This window comes from Salmo salar, chromosome 13 (assembly GCF_965601325.2).
Source record: "Salmo salar chromosome 13, fSalSal1, whole genome shotgun sequence".
NCBI lineage: Eukaryota > Metazoa > Chordata > Actinopteri > Salmoniformes > Salmonidae > Salmo > Salmo salar.
Window position 1 is genome coordinate 45,057,931 of NC_138303.1, and position 18,408 is coordinate 45,076,338.

At 41.5% G+C, this 18,408-nt stretch overlaps 2 protein-coding genes across 4 annotated transcripts in view; both read right to left on the reverse strand.

Moving 5' to 3' along the window:
- The window catches only part of wnk3 (WNK lysine deficient protein kinase 3), an 81,883-nt gene extending 71,554 nt beyond the window's left edge, over positions 1 to 10,329 (reverse strand). The window contains exon 1 of one of the 2 annotated variants that reach the window (XM_014135795.3): positions 9,549 to 10,329. The gene's annotated coding sequence lies outside the window, so the exon portion shown is untranslated. The remainder of the gene's footprint in view (positions 1 to 9,548) is intronic. The other variant, XM_014135796.3, reaches the window with a different exon arrangement.
- Positions 10,330 to 11,168: 839 nt separating this feature from the next.
- On the reverse strand, positions 11,169 to 18,078 carry LOC106567024 (protein FAM3A). Of its 2 annotated transcripts, none has more exons than XM_014135803.3 (10): positions 17,743 to 18,078; positions 16,942 to 16,996; positions 16,706 to 16,813; positions 15,850 to 15,873; positions 15,539 to 15,662; positions 14,894 to 14,952; positions 14,696 to 14,746; positions 14,356 to 14,440; positions 13,746 to 13,872; positions 11,169 to 13,038 (listed from the first exon to the last, which is right to left on the reverse strand). In XM_014135803.3, exons 2-10 carry the CDS (start codon positions 16,952 to 16,954, stop codon positions 12,940 to 12,942), a joined length of 690 nt encoding a protein of 229 aa, XP_013991278.1. In that variant the 5' UTR covers positions 16,955 to 16,996; positions 17,743 to 18,078; the 3' UTR covers positions 11,169 to 12,939. The 2 variants fall into 2 exon arrangements, with proteins under 2 accessions (XP_013991278.1, XP_013991275.1); XM_014135800.3 differs by lacking the exon at positions 17,743 to 18,078 and adding an exon at positions 17,270 to 17,717.
- Positions 18,079 to 18,408: the final 330 nt, after the last annotated feature.

Sequence of the window (18,408 nt, forward strand, 5' to 3'; positions counted from 1 at the left end):
TAACTGCTAGGGACACCATGAAGGGAGGAGACCCTAGACCAACTGCTAGGGACACAATGAAGGGAGGAGAAACAAGACTAACTGCTAGGGACACCATGAAGGCAGGAGAACGAGAAAGAATTCCAGTTCAGTTACATTCCAGAAGCAGACATAAAGACATGTACTAAGACCTACACAGTACCGTAATAAGCACTACTGCAAGGCAAGAACCTCCATCTGACTAAAGAATTTAACTCCAGTGTGCAGCATGAGGATTGAGACAAAGATGAAAGGTATAGGCCCTTTTTCTATATAGCGCACAAAAGCTATTATGGTTGTGGAAACATGCCATAGGACTACTCTGGGTCTAGTGGCTGTCTAGTCAAGTAAGTATCTACTAGCCTAATGGGAGCAAGACAGTAATATTCTTCCAAACCTCTCAACTGACGTGTTCCCCTCACATTACCGTTCTTACCTGAGCCGTATCGTCCTGGCTCTGATACTTCCTTTTCACATTGTCCTTATTACATTTACATGTATCAATTGACGTGACCACAAACTAGGGAAATGAACCACTGTGGTGAACACCAATGGGGATTCGGGGAAAGACATTTCTATAAGTCTGTGGGATAGACATACCAAGAGTCTTGCTGGCTGGAAAGGTAAGTCCAACATCTGATTGTGGTCTTCGTCTTTATCAATAGATATAAATACGACCATAAACTAGGAAACGGAACCAATGTGATTGTGGTGAACCCCAGACATATTATGCAAGTCTACGGGACTAGTTCTGTTTGTGCTCTCCTGCCAACTTCTATGGTCATTTGCAAGACAGCACAGAACTAGGACCAGGTTAGACAGACATGCCAAGAGACCACAGACAGCGAGGACAAACATATTATAGAAGTGAGTCTATGAATCAGACAGACATGGATAAATAGGTAAGGCCTCAGTGTGAAATGGGCGGCACAGGAGACAAAACAACAGAAAGGGAAGTTCTCCTTTAATCAACAGCTTATTTCCCAGTGAGGCAAGGAGTTCCTATGTAATGACTGCCACATCCACATACCGGACAGAGTTATCACAGTGCATCAAACACATTCACACAGCCCATCCCTCTCTCTCACACACACACACACACACAAATATGCACGTGCACACACAGATGTGTGTAACGTACACTCACGCACACACAAACATGTTCCCTTAAAAAAAATATATAGAAAAAAAATAATAATGTCAAAAGGAATTTCCTGACACCAGGCAAATGACCGCCCATGTAGGCAGAAAAAGCACCCTATTCCCTATATAGTGCGCTACTTTTGACCAGAGCCCTGACAAAAACAAGCGTTTGGCATCCTATTCCCTATAAAGTGCAAAAGTTTTGACCAGGTCCCTGGTCAAAATTATTGCACTATATAGGGAATAGTGTGCCTAGGCATCTGGTCAAAAGTAGTGCACTATATAGGGAATAGGCGCCATTTGAGACGTAACTCCTGTGTTTTTGTGTGAAGGCACTTGTTCACAATCACATGTCGATACTGGTCTGAATCCCATCCATTCAGCCTTGCAGTAATGGAGTTACATCAACTAGGCTTACATGTAATGAGATGTGAACATTCAATACATGCTGTATTGTGGCTCCCTGTCCCTCCAGGCGCTTTACGGAGCATATCGGTATGTACACCTGCAGTCGGGCTAATAACAAGGCCTAATAGTTTTTTGAAATGCACAGCAAAAATCACCATGGCACATTCAGTTGGTTATTGCTTCCTTTCATTTAACCCACAACTCCTCTAAAGAAACTGGAACTCAAAGTTTGAACATTTTACAGGCCAATTCAAACATGGGAAACTAAATCACATGATTTAGACTACCACACTCTCAATCACATAGTTAGATATGGAGAATAGATTGAGGGTCCCTCCCGTAGTAACTAAACTGCAAACAAACACTGTGGTACATCGCTCCTGCCCTCTCTCCCTCTTTTCATCCCTCCCTCCCTCTTTCATCCCTCCCTCCCTGCCTCTTTTCATCCCTCCCTTATTGGGCATACACACATTAATCCCCTGGGACTGAACGGCCTCTGTAGATTTAGTCAGGCAGACAAAGGAGGAGCCAGGGGAATGGGGGGTGCATGCCACTGTGTGTGTGTGTGTGTGTGTGTGTGTGTGTGTGTGTGTGTGTGTGTGGTGTGTGTGTGTGTGTGTGTGTGTGACGCGAAGTTCGCGAACGAGTAGTTCTTTTTGAACGACTCTTTTTACTGACTCGAGAGTCACGATTTGTTTTTTGAGTGACCGGTTAAATTTGAGTCGTTCGTTTTACCTGCTAGTCCTACAGCGGGATTAATTACAAGTACCTCCGACTCAGTGGCTTCAGAGACGTGCTACGACCAACAACCGTCTATCATATGATCACAGGAAAATAGATCATGCAATATGTCAATGAATTGATTATTGAAGGCTATGATGGACACAGCTTTATCGAACCAAAGCATACACAGACTCCGTTTAAAAAACTCCAACTCGAGAACAGATTGTTCGGCGGGGCTGCAGTTCGCAAACAATATCGTGCTTATCACCCCCACAGCAGTCAAGCAATGCATTCCGCCAAAAATCGTTCACAATCTAGTCCGGTTGCGTCCACAACTAGACCTTGTTTCAAATGTATCAAGAAAGAATCTTATTTGTATGCCCAGAAATCAACAGAATGTACATTGATTAAAAGCACACTTTTACAAGTCTCAGTCACAAATGACAGCTTCAATAAGTCCCCTATGGCGAATGACATGTGAACGAGAGGCTTATAGAATCATGACTCTTGAGTTTTCAGTTCAGCAGTAGGGGGTCCTGTGTGCTCTGCGCATTACCGATTAAAATGAATGAAATGCGTCGAAAGAGTTGTTCTTTTGACTGAACGAGTCAAAAAGATCTGAGTCAGCAAAAAGAGCCGAACTTCCCATTACTAGTGCGTGTGTGTGTCCGTGCATGTAATTGAGGGGGGGGCTGTGTGTGTGTGTGAGGCAGACAGATGTTTGGGGGGGGGGGTAGTTGGGACATGAGTTTGATGAAAAGTGTGAATAACGGGGGACAGAGAGACAGAGAAAGAGAGAGGAGGAGAGAGAGAGAAACTGCAGACAGGAGGGGGGGGGGGGCTGGATGGTTTGAAGGGGTGGGAAAAATGTGTGTGTGTGAAAGAGAACAAGAGCGAGAGAAAGAGAGGGGGGGTGACACAGACAAAAAGGGGGTTGGAGGGGATTTTCCCTGATAAAATATGTACCAGTGTGTGTGAATGAATGCAGTGACTATAGCAACATTTCTGCTTGAACAAAAACAACCACAGTTTGCGCAGGGAGGAGTGGGACAGAGAAAAATACAATTACAAAGACAAATGAGAGAAAGACAGGAATGAGAGAGGTTGGAATGGGCGTAGAGAAAAATGAGTGGAGAGATTGGAAGCCATTAACGTAGAAATATTACCACAGGCTGAGTGACTTGACTGTGTGACTGGGAACATAAGGAGTAGAAGCTCTGCAAGTGTTGCCCTGAGATGATTTGCTCTGTCCAGGGCACAGCAGTCATAGAAATAGAATCACTGCACAAAATCAATGCCGGTCCACCCATCATGGCATCACTGACTTGAATGTAGATGCCGTTCTAGTGGTTGTATTTCTTTGCGTTTGGTGCCCAGATGCCACCGCCACGCTGCCCTATCACTCCTTGCTATTGGTTAGTTCAAACCCTTCTGGGGGCACGGCGGACAGACAGGGATGGATGGGGACACGGGGAGTGAGGAGTGGGGGAAACGGATGGAGGAACCCTCATAAGTTTGCTATTGATTCAAACCCTTCTGGGATGGAGGGGAGACATGCATGGGGCATGGATATGAATGGAGGGGGAAGACAGGGGACGAGGCACGAGTGAGGGCGGGAGGGGACACGGGTGATTATGGGGACGGGGGGGAGACAAGGACAGAGGAATTCTCATAAGCTCATTTAGGGCTCATGACATTTTGTCAGCCAGTGATTGTCAAGCAAATAACTGCCGGTCTCACTGTAAATGACCGTTAATTAGCATAAACACATTTAGAATAGCACATAGCCTACAAGCCACTGATGCAGACCTTTGGAACATCTACATTTTTAAAAGTCTAATAAATCCATGTAATATAGCCTACACCTTCACAATAAATCCATTATTTATTCTAAATTAACATGATAAAGAAAATGTAGTCCATTTCAGAAGAACAGAATAGCACACTCTTAAATTGTCCTAATGTTAGGCCCTGATCTGGCTATGCCATATGGCTGTGGGCTACACTAGTTCATTTAGCAGACAAGATTTGCTTTGAATTCCGTGGAATTATTTTATAGTATGAAAAATAAAATTGAACACAGCTGAATAAAATGGAAAGAATATTTTCTCCAAACGATTTGAAAGGAAGTGCGCACATGCAGCTATTCCGTGTTGAGCGGTTAACAAAGAAACAGGTCCTCTTATATGCTTAATTTAGAGTTATTTATGCCACTTTTGTAGTGATACAAATGTTGGATTATATGTTTTGATGTTTAATACATTAAGGCTGCATGAAGGGACTAATGATGATCTGAAAAAAGTCACAAGCTGCACACACTTCATCAGTCTCTCATTCACAATTTGACAAACACTTGATAATTTCCCGGCGGCATCCCCCTTGTGTGGCTGTAACGCCCCCTAAAAATCTATGCCTTATGCGGCCGTCGTGCCCTTGGGCTGAATATAATAGGCTAATTATAAATTTCCTTCTCCCGGCTGCCGTGTTGCGAAGCACCTCTCACTCACATGGCTCTCTCAGATGTAGCCAATGCCCGTCACATGATCGGGTCCTTCTCACAGGCATTTCAGCTAAGAAATAGGCTACAAGTGAATGAAGACAGACACATCGGGGATGCAACTGCCCGAATCCCTCTTAACGAATTCTGAGGCGCATATTTAAGATGTTAGAACTGTGCAATAAATAAATATCCCAAACATACAGTGGGGCAGTTGTGGGATGCGATAGATCCAAAAATAATACAAACACTCACATCCAAAAACTTTTTAAAAGCAATGAGGCTGATCGTTTAGCTTACATCTTTTTTAATAAACTATTAGGCTATTTTTTCACATTATAAGCCCAGCAATGTGCACATTGTAGGCTATAAGAGCGAATGTTCCAAAATGCAATGAATTAGTGGGAAAAGTGACAGCAAATGTGATTAAGCATGTAATGCATTATTATAAAGGTGCATTTTTATGGTGAAAATTATATTCCTCAAACTTCCCTTAACTGGCATACATAAGCGCTGCTTATATATGCCAGTTAGGCTCTACAAGTTATAAAGCAGATTAATGTGCTTAATTTTAAGAAGTTATTTGTCCACTTTAGTTGTGATACAAACCTTATCAAAACATATAGGCCTATGGGCTAGGATACATGAGGTGTACGACTATGATTTGAAAAAGTATGGGCTGTTTCTTGCATTAATGCACAAGCTGGGCATCATTCACAAGTGATAGGCTAATATTGTCACTCATCAGACTATTCTTAATTTAATGTCGTCTTCACATATACTAAATTATATATGTGTGTGATATTAGTTTTGATTTAGAATGCACCATTTTCATGCATCTGTCTCGGGAGAAAGGGGCATGGGGGGAAAAAAACACGTAATCTACAAAGTTAAATAGCGAATGGAGGACTATGCACTTAAATAGAAAATGGGGGACGCTTTTCCCATGATTCATTTTCATGCCAGCCAGGTAGGCTATACTCCTGTTGTAAAGCGAAGCAATGTGCTTAATATTAGGAAAGTTGTGAAATAAATATAGTATGGCTGGCCTATAGAAAGCTCACGCAATTGCATAGTCTATAGAAATGTTGCGCAACATGAGCACTCATTTGCATTCATGTCAGAGTGATTAGAGGGACAATAGAGTGCTGAGTACCAGGAAGTTAGCAAGTTTGGTAGGCTACTAATGACCATCAGCAGCATCAGAGCTTGGAGAAACCTAATTACCGTGGTCACGTGGAATTTGACTGTGGTCATAAATCGTGAGCGCCAGTATGGCGGTAATATGGCCACCGTAACAGCCCTAAGTTCGTTAAAGCATTGCTCATTATCTCCGGCTGATTAATCACGTGAGCACAGAACAAAAACTGACCGGCAGGGAGGTGTGCGTTTTGGAAAGAAACGTTTTAATACAAGAGCCGTTGTTACATTGCACTCTGACAGCAGGCAAAATAAGGCCAGAAACATTCTCTCAGCCTGACGAAGACCTTGGGGTGGAAACGTTGCACAATATAACTGCAGGAGCATTTCTACAGTATCAGGGTATCTTTCATTCATCTGAATTCACATTTCAATCTTTATTTTTTATTTATTTAACTAGGCAAGTCAGTTAAGAACAAATTCTTATTTACAACGACGGCCTACCCCGGCCAAATCCGGACGACGCTGGGCCAATTGTGCGTGGCCCTATGGGAAATCCCAATCACGGCCGGTTGTGATACAGCCTGGAATCGAACCAGGGTCTATAGTGACGCCTCTAGCACTGAGATGCAGTGCCTTAGACCGCTGCGCCACTCGGGAGCTAATCTAAGGAGGACCAATAGGAATATAGTACTTTGATGATGAGATGAAAGCATGTGTTCTATTGGTCAAATCCTAACTTGAAAGGCATGCAGGTAACTGGAACTGTCCTGATATCAATACATGATTAACGTAACAGCTTCATTAATTTCACTGGTTAGACATTGGCCCAGAGGTGGGATGGATACTGAGATGAACAGAGACACTGGTAAATAGCCCACCTGAGACAGTTAGGCTAACTTACAGTATATCAAAGCCCAAAACACTGATCTTCAGCTAACAGGTCTACACTTGAGCAACTTACCATGAAGAGAAACATTTTGTATTTGGATAGAAGCTGAATGAAAATGTGCACTTGTACACAAACGGCAGACTGTCCAACAACCACCACGGTATACACAAATCATCTTTCTTGAGAAGAGAGGATCAAATGGACATAAAACACCTTATCTGACTTTGAAAATATAAAATCATCAAAGTTAAACTTCCTTCCTCTCATAATAAATCGACATCACAGTATCCGACTCTTTGACATGTTGCTCCTGTCCTGCATCTACAGAGAGACTGGGAGTTGGAAATGTGTTTAAAAACTAAAAACTTAACTTTGATTCTTGTATCGAACACAATGATTGTTCTCTACCTATTAGGGAAACCCAGGGCTGAAAAACACAGCAACTACTTTTGTCAAATCCAGGTCAAGCATGTGAGACAGAGGGTAGTGAAGGTATCAAGCGCACAGTGGACCGTTCACTACCAGATCCCTCAGAGAGAGAAAGAGAGCAGAATAATAGATGGTTAGATAATTCTCTGACTCTTTAACTCCCTATCTCCTGTCCTCTCTCCCCTCTTCTCCTTCCCCACTGAACAGTCTATCTAATCCAGGTGAGAGGGCCATAATCAGCAGATGGCTACATGATGAGTCAGGATTACAACATGTTACTAAAGTGGCATAGGCCGACTACTGGAGTGGAGCTCTCACCACAATGGATGGATCAACGGGTTTTAGTGCATTACAACGCATCAAACTCTTATCTACTCAAGCTCCAATCACAATGGATGAATGAGCCCTTTTATTACTATGACTAGGCCCACTACACATGACTGGTGGCTTGCTATTCCTGGAGCTTGTTCCTATCCATGGATGAAAATCAGCCCTTTGTCTTATTACACATCATTACAACTGACCAAGGATAAGCTGATCATGTTTGAACTGAATTGTTTCAGACAAACAAAGAGTACTAAAGTGACTTAAAAGGACACAACTATTGGAGCGCTCTCCCATGCGTGGATGGATGAGCCTGATAGCGTACTGCAGATAGAAATAGAATGATTAGAATGGCCAAAGCCTCTCAGATCATAGCCATTTGATAGGGTACTTATTCTATTTCTATGCTACAGAGAGCATCACCTCTGAAGCAAACGGTTTCATAGGAGTTCATTTTGGTATTGTGACTTAAGAATATGGATGCTGTACTCATTATGGCTTTCAGTGGTTGTGTTCAGGTGTTTAACATGAGGTTGTCAGCATTTATATTAAGAAGGAATGGTCTGATAATGAATTGAGCACATCACTATTATAGACCATGGCAGCATCCAAAATGGCATCCCATTCCTAGTGGACTACATAGAGGGAATAGGGTACCATTTCAGACACAACCCATGTGCTACTACTCCCGGTGGGCTAATCCAATCCAACTCGTAACCTGTGCTTCGACTCCCGTTTATCAAAAAATGAAATACGAATTATATTTTCATTAAATGCATTATATGAAGGTCCACTACCCCAAGTGATTATTATTCATTTTCATCAACCCCCAAAAAGCTGTTTCCTCATCAAATAGTCTACCTAAAGTGAATAACCAAACATAGGTGTCAGGAAAGAATATTGCTCTTCGTTTAAAAAGCAAAAAAAGGACAATAATTTTGCATAGCCAATTTTGACTTACAAATGCACAAGTCATTTACAGCCAATAATGTATATAGACAGTCATTTCTATAGACCGTCTGTCGTATAGGGGCTGGTGTGGCAATCGTCAAGACAATAAACACACTGACTGATTATTGATTGATCATAACCTAGAAAGCAAATGGCAATGTCAGCGTTAGCAGCCGATAGCCGGACATTGTTTACAATAAACACAGCAAGTCCATCCTCAAACGGCCTCTTTCTTGCTTTTCACTGGCTGCTGCAACTGAATGTTTCGAAGCAGTAGCAAGGAAAAAGGCTATGGTCTAAAATAGGCTCCAGCGAGCGAGGGTTTGCTATAATTTATAATGATATCAAAGTTTGAAATCCCCCCCTCCCCAAAAACAACATAAATGGAAACGTTATAATGACAAAATATATTCGTTGTTTAAGCTAACGTATAAATCAATTGGCAAATAATAAATGTTATGCCATTATACTAGGCTATCCCCGCCCGCGCTACTAAAATCTGGCAGAACGTAAACAACGTACCGGTCGCCTTTGAAATAATTTATGAACATTGTAGCCTACCATGTGCCAGGGCCACTAATTTTTAACTCATTTTTGCTATCGTTCTTTTTTTTTTTAACATCCGTTATTAGACAGTGGCAACGATGATGATTATGAACATGGTATTTTGCCTGCTAATGCCTGCAATGCAGTGAAGAAAACGATATGACAACAATAACGTCTAATGTAACTGGCCCCTCTAACAGTACAACTGGCCCCAGCTTGCCCCCCCCCCCCCAGTTGAAATGGTCTAGAACCACCACTGCCATGTGCTGAATGTAAAATAACAATTTGATCCGATATCACCGTCTGGAAGCATTTTAAACCCCAATCAGATATCACGGTTGTTTGTACAAATGACACATAGTAACAGCTAAAACTACCCCGGTGAATAGAAATATACATTATATTCCAAGCGGTCAAGCAGGGTTGGAAATGTGTTACATTGCAATAGAAATAATGTCGAAAGCAAACTGCACTTACCTAAATGTATCATCTCGTTGACGTCCGTTCGGATGTATTATAGACAAGCTAGCTAAAGCCCTATAATGTATATTCCTGTTATGTAGCTCTATAGCTAACCAAAATATTTCAAAAACGTTGCTCAAGCGACCTTTAAATTGCACTTCATTGCCATTAATTGTTTAAAAACAATATTCCCTCAAAATAGGCAAGATACGAGACGTTTTCAAATGATATCCTTTTAAAGCTTCCCCTTAGTGCTGCCTGTTGGTAAATCCAAACTTGAAAATCCACACTCGAGTCGTCGAGTCTCAGTCTATATGAGAGCAGGCGGTATGTCTACGTGCTGCCATGAAGATGCTTGCCTTTCCGTTGGTTTGATGACATTGTTCTCCGTCAGCCCTTCGTTGTGGCGAGATAATCATGTACAACCTATACGTGCATATACCTTCAGGACGTTCATTTATGTACGTAATAGACGAGATACGAGTCACACGGCCATCTGTGTACAAGGTGGAACTGCATACGCTTGCTGGCTTCTCCTTTCCTCACTAGAATCGGTGGAGGCACTTGCCACAGGCTCGTCCGATGCGCGCACGGCACCGCTACCCACCAGGGCCACAAGAGGGAGGCAAACGCAGCTCGAGTTCAACGGTGGCAGAAGTCCGCGAGTTGTTGTGATTCTGGATGGACAGATAGCTACCAACAAATGCAAGAAATTCCCTTGTGTTGAATCGCAAGTGACCCGTTTCAGCTAGTTTCATTTTGTTGTTGATAGCATGTCTTCTTTTCACTGATTTCACGTCAATGCTAATATGGCAACAACAAAAAAAAATCGCCAGCTATTCAACAAACTATAACGATTTATTTGAGAGACAAGTGCAAATTAATTTAAAACATTGGAGACGAAATATAGTTTACATAGCTCAGCCAACCGTCTTTTGTCCCATAGTCACGCACGCGTTGGTTTTGTTGCTAAACAACCAACCCATCTATTTAAAAGCTCAAGTGCAAAATGAACAAGTATTTTGACGCCCCCTGGTGTATTAATGAAATGTCCGCTGTCGCTGTGCAGTGTCACTGAAGCATGATGCGGCATTATACATGAACAATTTCCCACAGATCTAGGGCTGCTGCATGCATCAAGCGTCTGAGTGCTGATCGACTTAAAAAAAAAAATCATAATTCATAAGATTACATGGACAGGAGGGACCAGGGGCTGTACTGTATGTGTTATGTGTCTAAAGAGTATGAGTGCTGCTCTAGGATCAGTTTTGCCCTACCAGGGGAACCTGATCCTAGATCAGCACTCCTACTCGGCAACACTTGATACATACGGTCTGATCTTTAAAGTTCAGTTGACATGAGCTTATTCAATCTTTCACATTGTCATTACATCAACCCGTAAGGCATGACAGTAATTGCCAAATACATACTTTACATGCACTCATACTTCACAAAAGGATAGCCGATAAAATACACTCAAGGTAGTATTTTCATTTACTGACCCACACCTAACCTGGTCCCAGATCTGTATCTGCTCTTGCCGACTCCATTGCCAAGCCATGACAATCATTGACAAGGATTTGGCATGATAGCACAAACAGACTGGCACTCGGGCTAAACCACACAGCACACAGAGAATATTGAGATCTTTAATAACTTACAAAATAGTTTGTTACAAAAATGAATATTAAGAATTCTACAGTACGCTTGGTTTCATAGCACTTTGTCTATTTCTGGACCAAAACATTATGCTATGCTTGTTTTCAGTGTATTCTAAAAATGCAACAAATGATGTATATTTTACTATCAAATTCAAAGAGGAGGCAACTGAGATAATTATCAAACTTTTTCCACAGGGAAAGAGATTCTGTCTTTGAAAATGCAAATAAAGTTACACAAATAACAAAATAAAGACAAGGCCTGAGACACATGGATAGTGATGTTACCTAACAGTACAATTTCAAAAGATAATGTTTATCTTAGGCACTAATGTCGTCACTATTCCACCTCAAATACACAAAATTACGCAAAGACACTATACATTTGCCAAACAAACAATGATTGCTGCACAGCAAGTTATCTAGAAAAAGGTGGGAATTTTTAGCACTTTAGCCTGGTCCCAGATATGTTTGTGCTCCTAGCAACTCAATTGCACTTGCCCATTGTCAAGCCAAATGTTTGACATGACAATGAATGACAAGGGGTTGGCATTATAGCAGACAGCCACAACTCAATTGAAATTGTTAATTTTCTATATTAAACCTAGGGTACAAAATATGAATGCATTTTAATCTTAATTTAGCACAAAACAGATCTTAGAACAGCCAGCAATAACATATTGCTCATGAACTACTTACTATCTATTATACCTAAATTGTATTGAGGTCAATGTCCATTCAGATAGGCAGTGTTCTCTGGCCTCTTTATTTAAAAAAAAAATAAATAAAAGACATTACCTGTTTCAGTTATTCATTTCTATCAAGCATAAAAAAAAATAATAATAATAATTTAAAAAAAATTGGACCTTTTTCCACTTCTATGCATTTGGTCATCAAACATTTGGTCTCTGAAATATCCCTTTCCTCTATTTGTGGTCACCTGTTAATTCTTTCAGCAAAGTTATTAGGCCTCAAATGATTAAATAAATGCCAAGTTCAGATGTCAAGTGCAAACGGTTGTTTCAACTATCAGTCAAGCTAGCCTATTGAGCTCCAGCATTGTCAGTGAGATTCCAATCAATCAAGGGATGTCCTTTGCAGCATGTGTTACTTGACCAAAAACAAAAAAAGTATTGTAGGAGCCTGTAGAGCCATGATATTGTAACAGAGCCTTATTTGTCCAACTTAACTGTCGTTTTACATTACCAATACCATACTCCTAAGTTTCATCAGGGACAGACTGGCCATGGGGCAGTTGTGACAAACGCCAGATGGGATGGTCCATCTTAAGACCAGTCGGCCTGTTTTAAATTGTTGTTTTTGCACAAAATGATCATTGTTTGGATAATAACGGGGGCCTCAATGGAAGAAAAAAAATTTCTGGTCCCAGTCCATCCCAAGTCTCACTAATCAGAATGAACGTGACGAAGCCTGGAAATCGAGGAAGTCAAACTGTCATAGTCCATGCTTCTGCTGCAACAGTTTCTCAAAATAGATACGTGCTGCTAACCATAGAAACATTGGGTCTCAAAAGGTGCTAGTCCTTAGAAACTGTCAGCATTCCAACACTCCAGCCGTCTCCCAAAATGTGCACTTGTCTTGCACACTCCCCATTATTAAAAGCATTGGATCGGTGTGGGGCCTAAGCATTGGCTGGAGGGGTCCCAACCATTGTTAAATCCATGATGATGAGTGTGCACTCATTAGGAGAGCGTGGAGGAAGGGATACATGTACCTTCAGAGAGTGTTTAATTCTCCAAGGGGGCACGGAGGGGGATACAGCCGTCCATTTCGAGAGACTCAGGCCAGCCTTCATACTTGTTACTGCTCTTACTGTTCTTCATACGCTAGGGGAGAGGGAGATAGAGAGTGCATGAACATTGGGCTTTACAGCAGGGGTTCTCAAAGTGGGTCCGTGCAAAGTATATAATTGAGAATTTTTTTGTTTTTAAACATAAATGCACTGTAATGTAGGCTTTAAAACTGCCAAGTTCCCTCTGCCTCGTGGCAAACTGTGTAGAATTGCAGGATATTAGCTTTAAAGCTTAACAACAAAAAAATCTCTGCCCGATGACAAAATGAGAAGAATTGCAGGAAATTAGCTTAAACTGCAAAATCTCTCCGATGCCTTGTAAATTCTCTTCCCCCGGGCCCAAGACTTGGTTCGTCCAGCCATGTACTGCAGACGTCATAGTAAAACTCCTTGTAATCGGTTTTTAAAATCGCAAACAAGTTATGTTCCGATTATGAATTCTGATGTTATGTTCTGATGAATTTGCAAACACAAAAGGGGTCCCCGAACCCACAAAGATTGAGAACCCCTGCTTTACACAGAACAAACACACTGACAGAGCCATAGATATATTACCTATGGACAGAGCTACAAGGAAGAGAACGGTGAGTGTACAGGTGCCTCATGTGTCAGAGGTCATGTCTCCTCATCTCACACGTACACATGTTCAAGCACACCCAATTATAAGTATTCAGGAAGTATGCAGGATCACCGTTTGAGTTGCGTACTGTATACATTTGGCTTAAGGTAAAGATAGTCTACCTGTTCGAAAGGACTCTTGTTCTCGATTCCCTTGGCTCCTACAAACACCCAGCTGTCTCTGAAGGTCAGCTCCTTCACAGCTGTGCTACCCAGCTCCTCAAACAGACGACGTGCCTCGTCATTCAACCTGACAGAGACACATTAGGTTACAGTCAAGTAGGCTATAATGTCCATAACATCCATTAAGAGACAGTTTCCTGGACAAATATTAAGCCTGGTCTTGGAAACTTTCAGTGGAGATTCTCCATTAAGTATGCTTTTTCGTCAGAGTAGTGTTAACCTGTGTCCCTTAGTGTTGTGTTTTTCGTGACAGGCAGAAATGCATTAAAAGTTGTCAGGAAGCAAATGTACATTTTTAGATGTAGTTGTACTGTAATGGTGTACTTCATTGTTAATCTGGTTTTGCTAAGCAACTCGCCCCTCCAGAATTCTGTGTGTGTGTCACAGGGCGTAATAACCACAGTTAAAAGCTTCGCATGTGACTGGAACTCACTTAGCAGTGCCAGTGGGGCAGAAACTACACTATAACAACTCTCTGGGGGGGGGCTTCCGTGTGTGTGTGTGGGGTGGGGGGGAAAGAGTGTGGAGAGAGAATATTCTGGACTCTTACTTTGTGGCAGGATCATCAAAGGAAGCTACAAACACAAGTGTTCCCTCATGTAGGGGCCGGAGATACTTCAACAGGTCAGTAACATCTGAGAATGTAGGACAGAGACGATGTCTTAAAGGGGAACGGTTAAACACCTGGATTTATCAGAACAACATGGGTTGGTTTCCTGCACACAGATTGATTCTAGTTCTGGATTTAACAGCATGTTCAATGGAGATTCTCTACTGATAGTGCTTCTTAGTCCAGGACTAGACTTAATCTCTGTCCGGGAAACCGGCCCCATTTGTACCCCTTATTTCACAGAATAGCACATTAATATTAGCTAGTTTAATCCTCTCACCTCCTGCCCACATATCAAAAGATTTAGTGTCTAAGAGCTCTCCCGATACCCCTGAAGAGCAGAAACATGAAGTAGTGGGGTAAGTAATTAGTACACACATAATTCAACAGTTAATCAAGCATCACTATTCGGAAATCAATTGGAAAATTTAACTTTATCAAGATTTGTAGGAGTATGAGTGAGATTCTAATTTCTTACCATTTACTAAAGCAATGTTTAGTCCTCTGCCAACATTGTTCTTGACACTGCTCACAAGGCTGACGGGGAGAAATAGGAGAGGTTGGGAGGCGAGAAGGGTACAAGAGCACAATTATTTTGTCTGGAGGGGTTAACATACTGTTCAGGGGTCGGTTTCCCCAAAAGTTTTGTAGCATCCTAAACCCACTGTAGGCAATAGACAAAAGATGAGAGATGAGCTTAGAGCTACTAAGCTTTCAGGAAACTCACCACGAACAGAATGAAAGGCAGAAAGAAGGGATGATGCTACAGACGAAACCACCAGATTGATGGACTAGCCTGGTCCCAGATCTGTTGTGTTGTCTTGCCAACTCATATGGTCATTGATCATAGGAGCTGGCAAGACTGCACAAAGATCTGGTACAAGGCTAGAAGGACAGCAAGGCAGACAAATAAATTAAATGGCATTTATTATTATTATTAAATACTTGCATTCAGCTCTTCAGGCAAACTTTAAGGCCTGGTTTAAATGAGATTACGGCAGAAAGAGAGATGGGAGAAATAACAAAAACAAAGAGGAGGTAGAGAGAGAGAGATGGATGGAGGAGAGAGATGGATGGAGAAAATTGGCGAGAGAGAGTGTGATTGATAGACAAAAATTCTCACATCTTATCCTCCAGGCAGATTTTGGGCCCAATGACGTTGGCGGCTCCAGAGACAAGACGGAAGGCCAGATGTTTCTGAGGACATGGAGCCGAGAGACCACACTTGTACCTGCGTGGTTTGGTCTCTGGAAGAGGGCAAGAGAGGAGACATGAATTAGCACAATAGAATGAAAGTGTACCCAGGCAGGGAATATGGTTCTCAACTAAGGGACATAAATTAGCACTGTCCCACTGATATTGAAAGGTTCCAAAATACAACGCTTCAAACTAAGTGATTGCCACTGTAAATAATGGTCTTAACTTGCCACATACCAGCTGTTGGCTCTTCGTTTGTCCCTGTAGAAAAGATAAACAACAGTCAATGAAACAATCAATCAACTGAATCATAGCTTGAATCAGCAATGTTGTCAATTCTTATAACTGTTGTCGTGGAAATATTGAGTCAAATATTTCTCAGATACCAGAGCTTGTGAATTCAAATAGACTTTATTACAAAAAGTAACAAAACCGAGCAATTCCTGTCCCAATTCTTGCGTGTTAACGCCCACATCTGCTCAGTTTACAAAAAAAAAATACAAAAAAAAAATACATTTATTGCATATATACTTTCCTAATAAGTGCTTTTCTAATAATACTTGATTAGTACAAACATATGTTCTTATTACAGATACATGACTTTTGGTGCCTATATTAATTAAGGTCCACATTTTCTGCTTACGTTCTGTTTTTACATGTCTAGTGATTAACTCCATGTTGACCCAGTCTGTAAACTCCCATGGTTTCTGCTTACATTCTGTTGTGATGTGTCCAATGGTTAACTCTTTGTTTATCCAGCTCTGTCCAGTCACCTGAGCTCAGCCTTTATTCTGCCTACACATGTCTATTAATTAACCCTATGTTTTCTGTCTCAATACTTCTGGCAGAACAGTCTAGATACTGGAGAAGAAAAAAAAAAAAATATATATAAAAAAAAAAAAATCAACCATAGTCATGAATTTTGACCTACACTGTTTGATCAAAGTTCAGTTTAGTTCAATATTATTTCAGCACACAGAACCAAATCTCACATGCACACGGGTCAGCTATGTTTCATCAAGACTGGGTTCAATCCAAAACATGTAGATTATACTACACACATACAGAGAACAGCAATGGGGTTGTCTCTTACCACTGAAGAAGTGTTTGACCAATGAGCTGCTGTCCCCTCCGAGTATGGAGCTGGCTAACACCCATGTGAGGCCCAGTAATAGCAGCACAGCCACAGCTCGCATTGGCCCTGGCACACAAACACAAAACATTACATTAGAGTGATCAACAACAATACATTACATTCATTAGATAGATGGGCACACACACTTTCTCACACATGACACAGACAGTTTTGGTAAGCATACCAGTTCTTACCTGCCAATCTCATTATTGATTTCTTTCAGAAGCAAGGGCAGACAGGCAAATAGTCCTAGGGATAGAAAAACAAACAATGAGACAGAGACGAGACTAATAGTAACGTCAGTAAGCATATGGGCTTTTCACCGGAGAACAATGATGTTTGAAATCTTAAAATTATACATTTTAATCAAATTAAAGTAATCTCTACCAATGAGATGGATTCTATCAGACATGGGTGGTGAAGAGAAGGTGCCCACTGCAAGGAGGGCAAAGTGGCAACACCCACCCACCCACCGTACAATATATATAAACTTTCAGTAAAATTAGTATATCGATTTCCTACCTATTTCCTATAATCGATTGTCCCAGCTGGTAAATCACCAGCTCGTCACCTGGGACTTTTATTTCTTCTAAGGAAACCACAATACTTTCCCCTCGTGAAAATGCACCATTGCTGGGAAGCCACACTTGGAAGCAAAAAAAAAAGTAAGCCAATGAAATATGATTTGGACGACTTAGTTGACCATCTGTAAGGTTTGATTCGTTCCAGTTTTGACAAGTACGCAGGATTTATGTTTATTTCATCAAGCTTGCGATTTTCCGGATACGTTTTGAGCCTTGTATTTTTCGGTGACGTCGGTCACGGGTATGCGCAACATGGGCTCGCTTATCACCCGCGCGTTAATTTTTCTACGCTACATAAAAACACGTTGACGATATGATGGGATATCATCACCCAAATGCATTACATAAACTAATACGAAGCGAGAATGGATTAGAAAAACTCAATAAAAATATGATTTGAAATAGACTTACCCCCTAGTCTAAACCGGTCTAAAAACGGACTTTAGAAGGGAACCATCTCTAACGTAAATTCTGGCAAAATTGGTCGACTTCGTTTTGCATGGCCCGGTGCCCCGGGTAGGCAGAGTTTGGCTAGTTAGATTATTCCGTCAGAGTTTCGAAACACAGAGATGCAATATCGCGAGACTTTCGGGAACGCTTGCTCGACCAAACAAGCTGAACAGGCCGGGTTGGGTTTTCAGAAGTCAATGCGAGAAGAAAAAATGAGTCCTTAATTTTCTCAAAATCGAAAGGCATAACCTAGATTCGAGGTAACGTCTTAAGGTATTACTCCAACCTCCTGAAAGTGACAGACTGACACGTTTTCATTTTTGTCAAAAACAACTTTACATCGAAGGGGTGCCTTTGAATTGAATGATTGCGCATGCGCAGTTCGGTGCCATACGACATTAGGCCCGATGACGTGTTTCTCCATATAGATGCGGTCTCCCCAACCGCCCTTTCACCCACGGGTTTCCATGGCAATTCCATTGTTTTGGTGAAGTTCATTGACCTTTTACCGCATCTATGAGTTTAGCTAGCCAACGTCGCTATGACATCGCCTACAAGCGTTATTTACATTTACATTTAAGTCATTTAGCAGACGCTCTTATCCGAACTGCGCATGAGCAATCATTC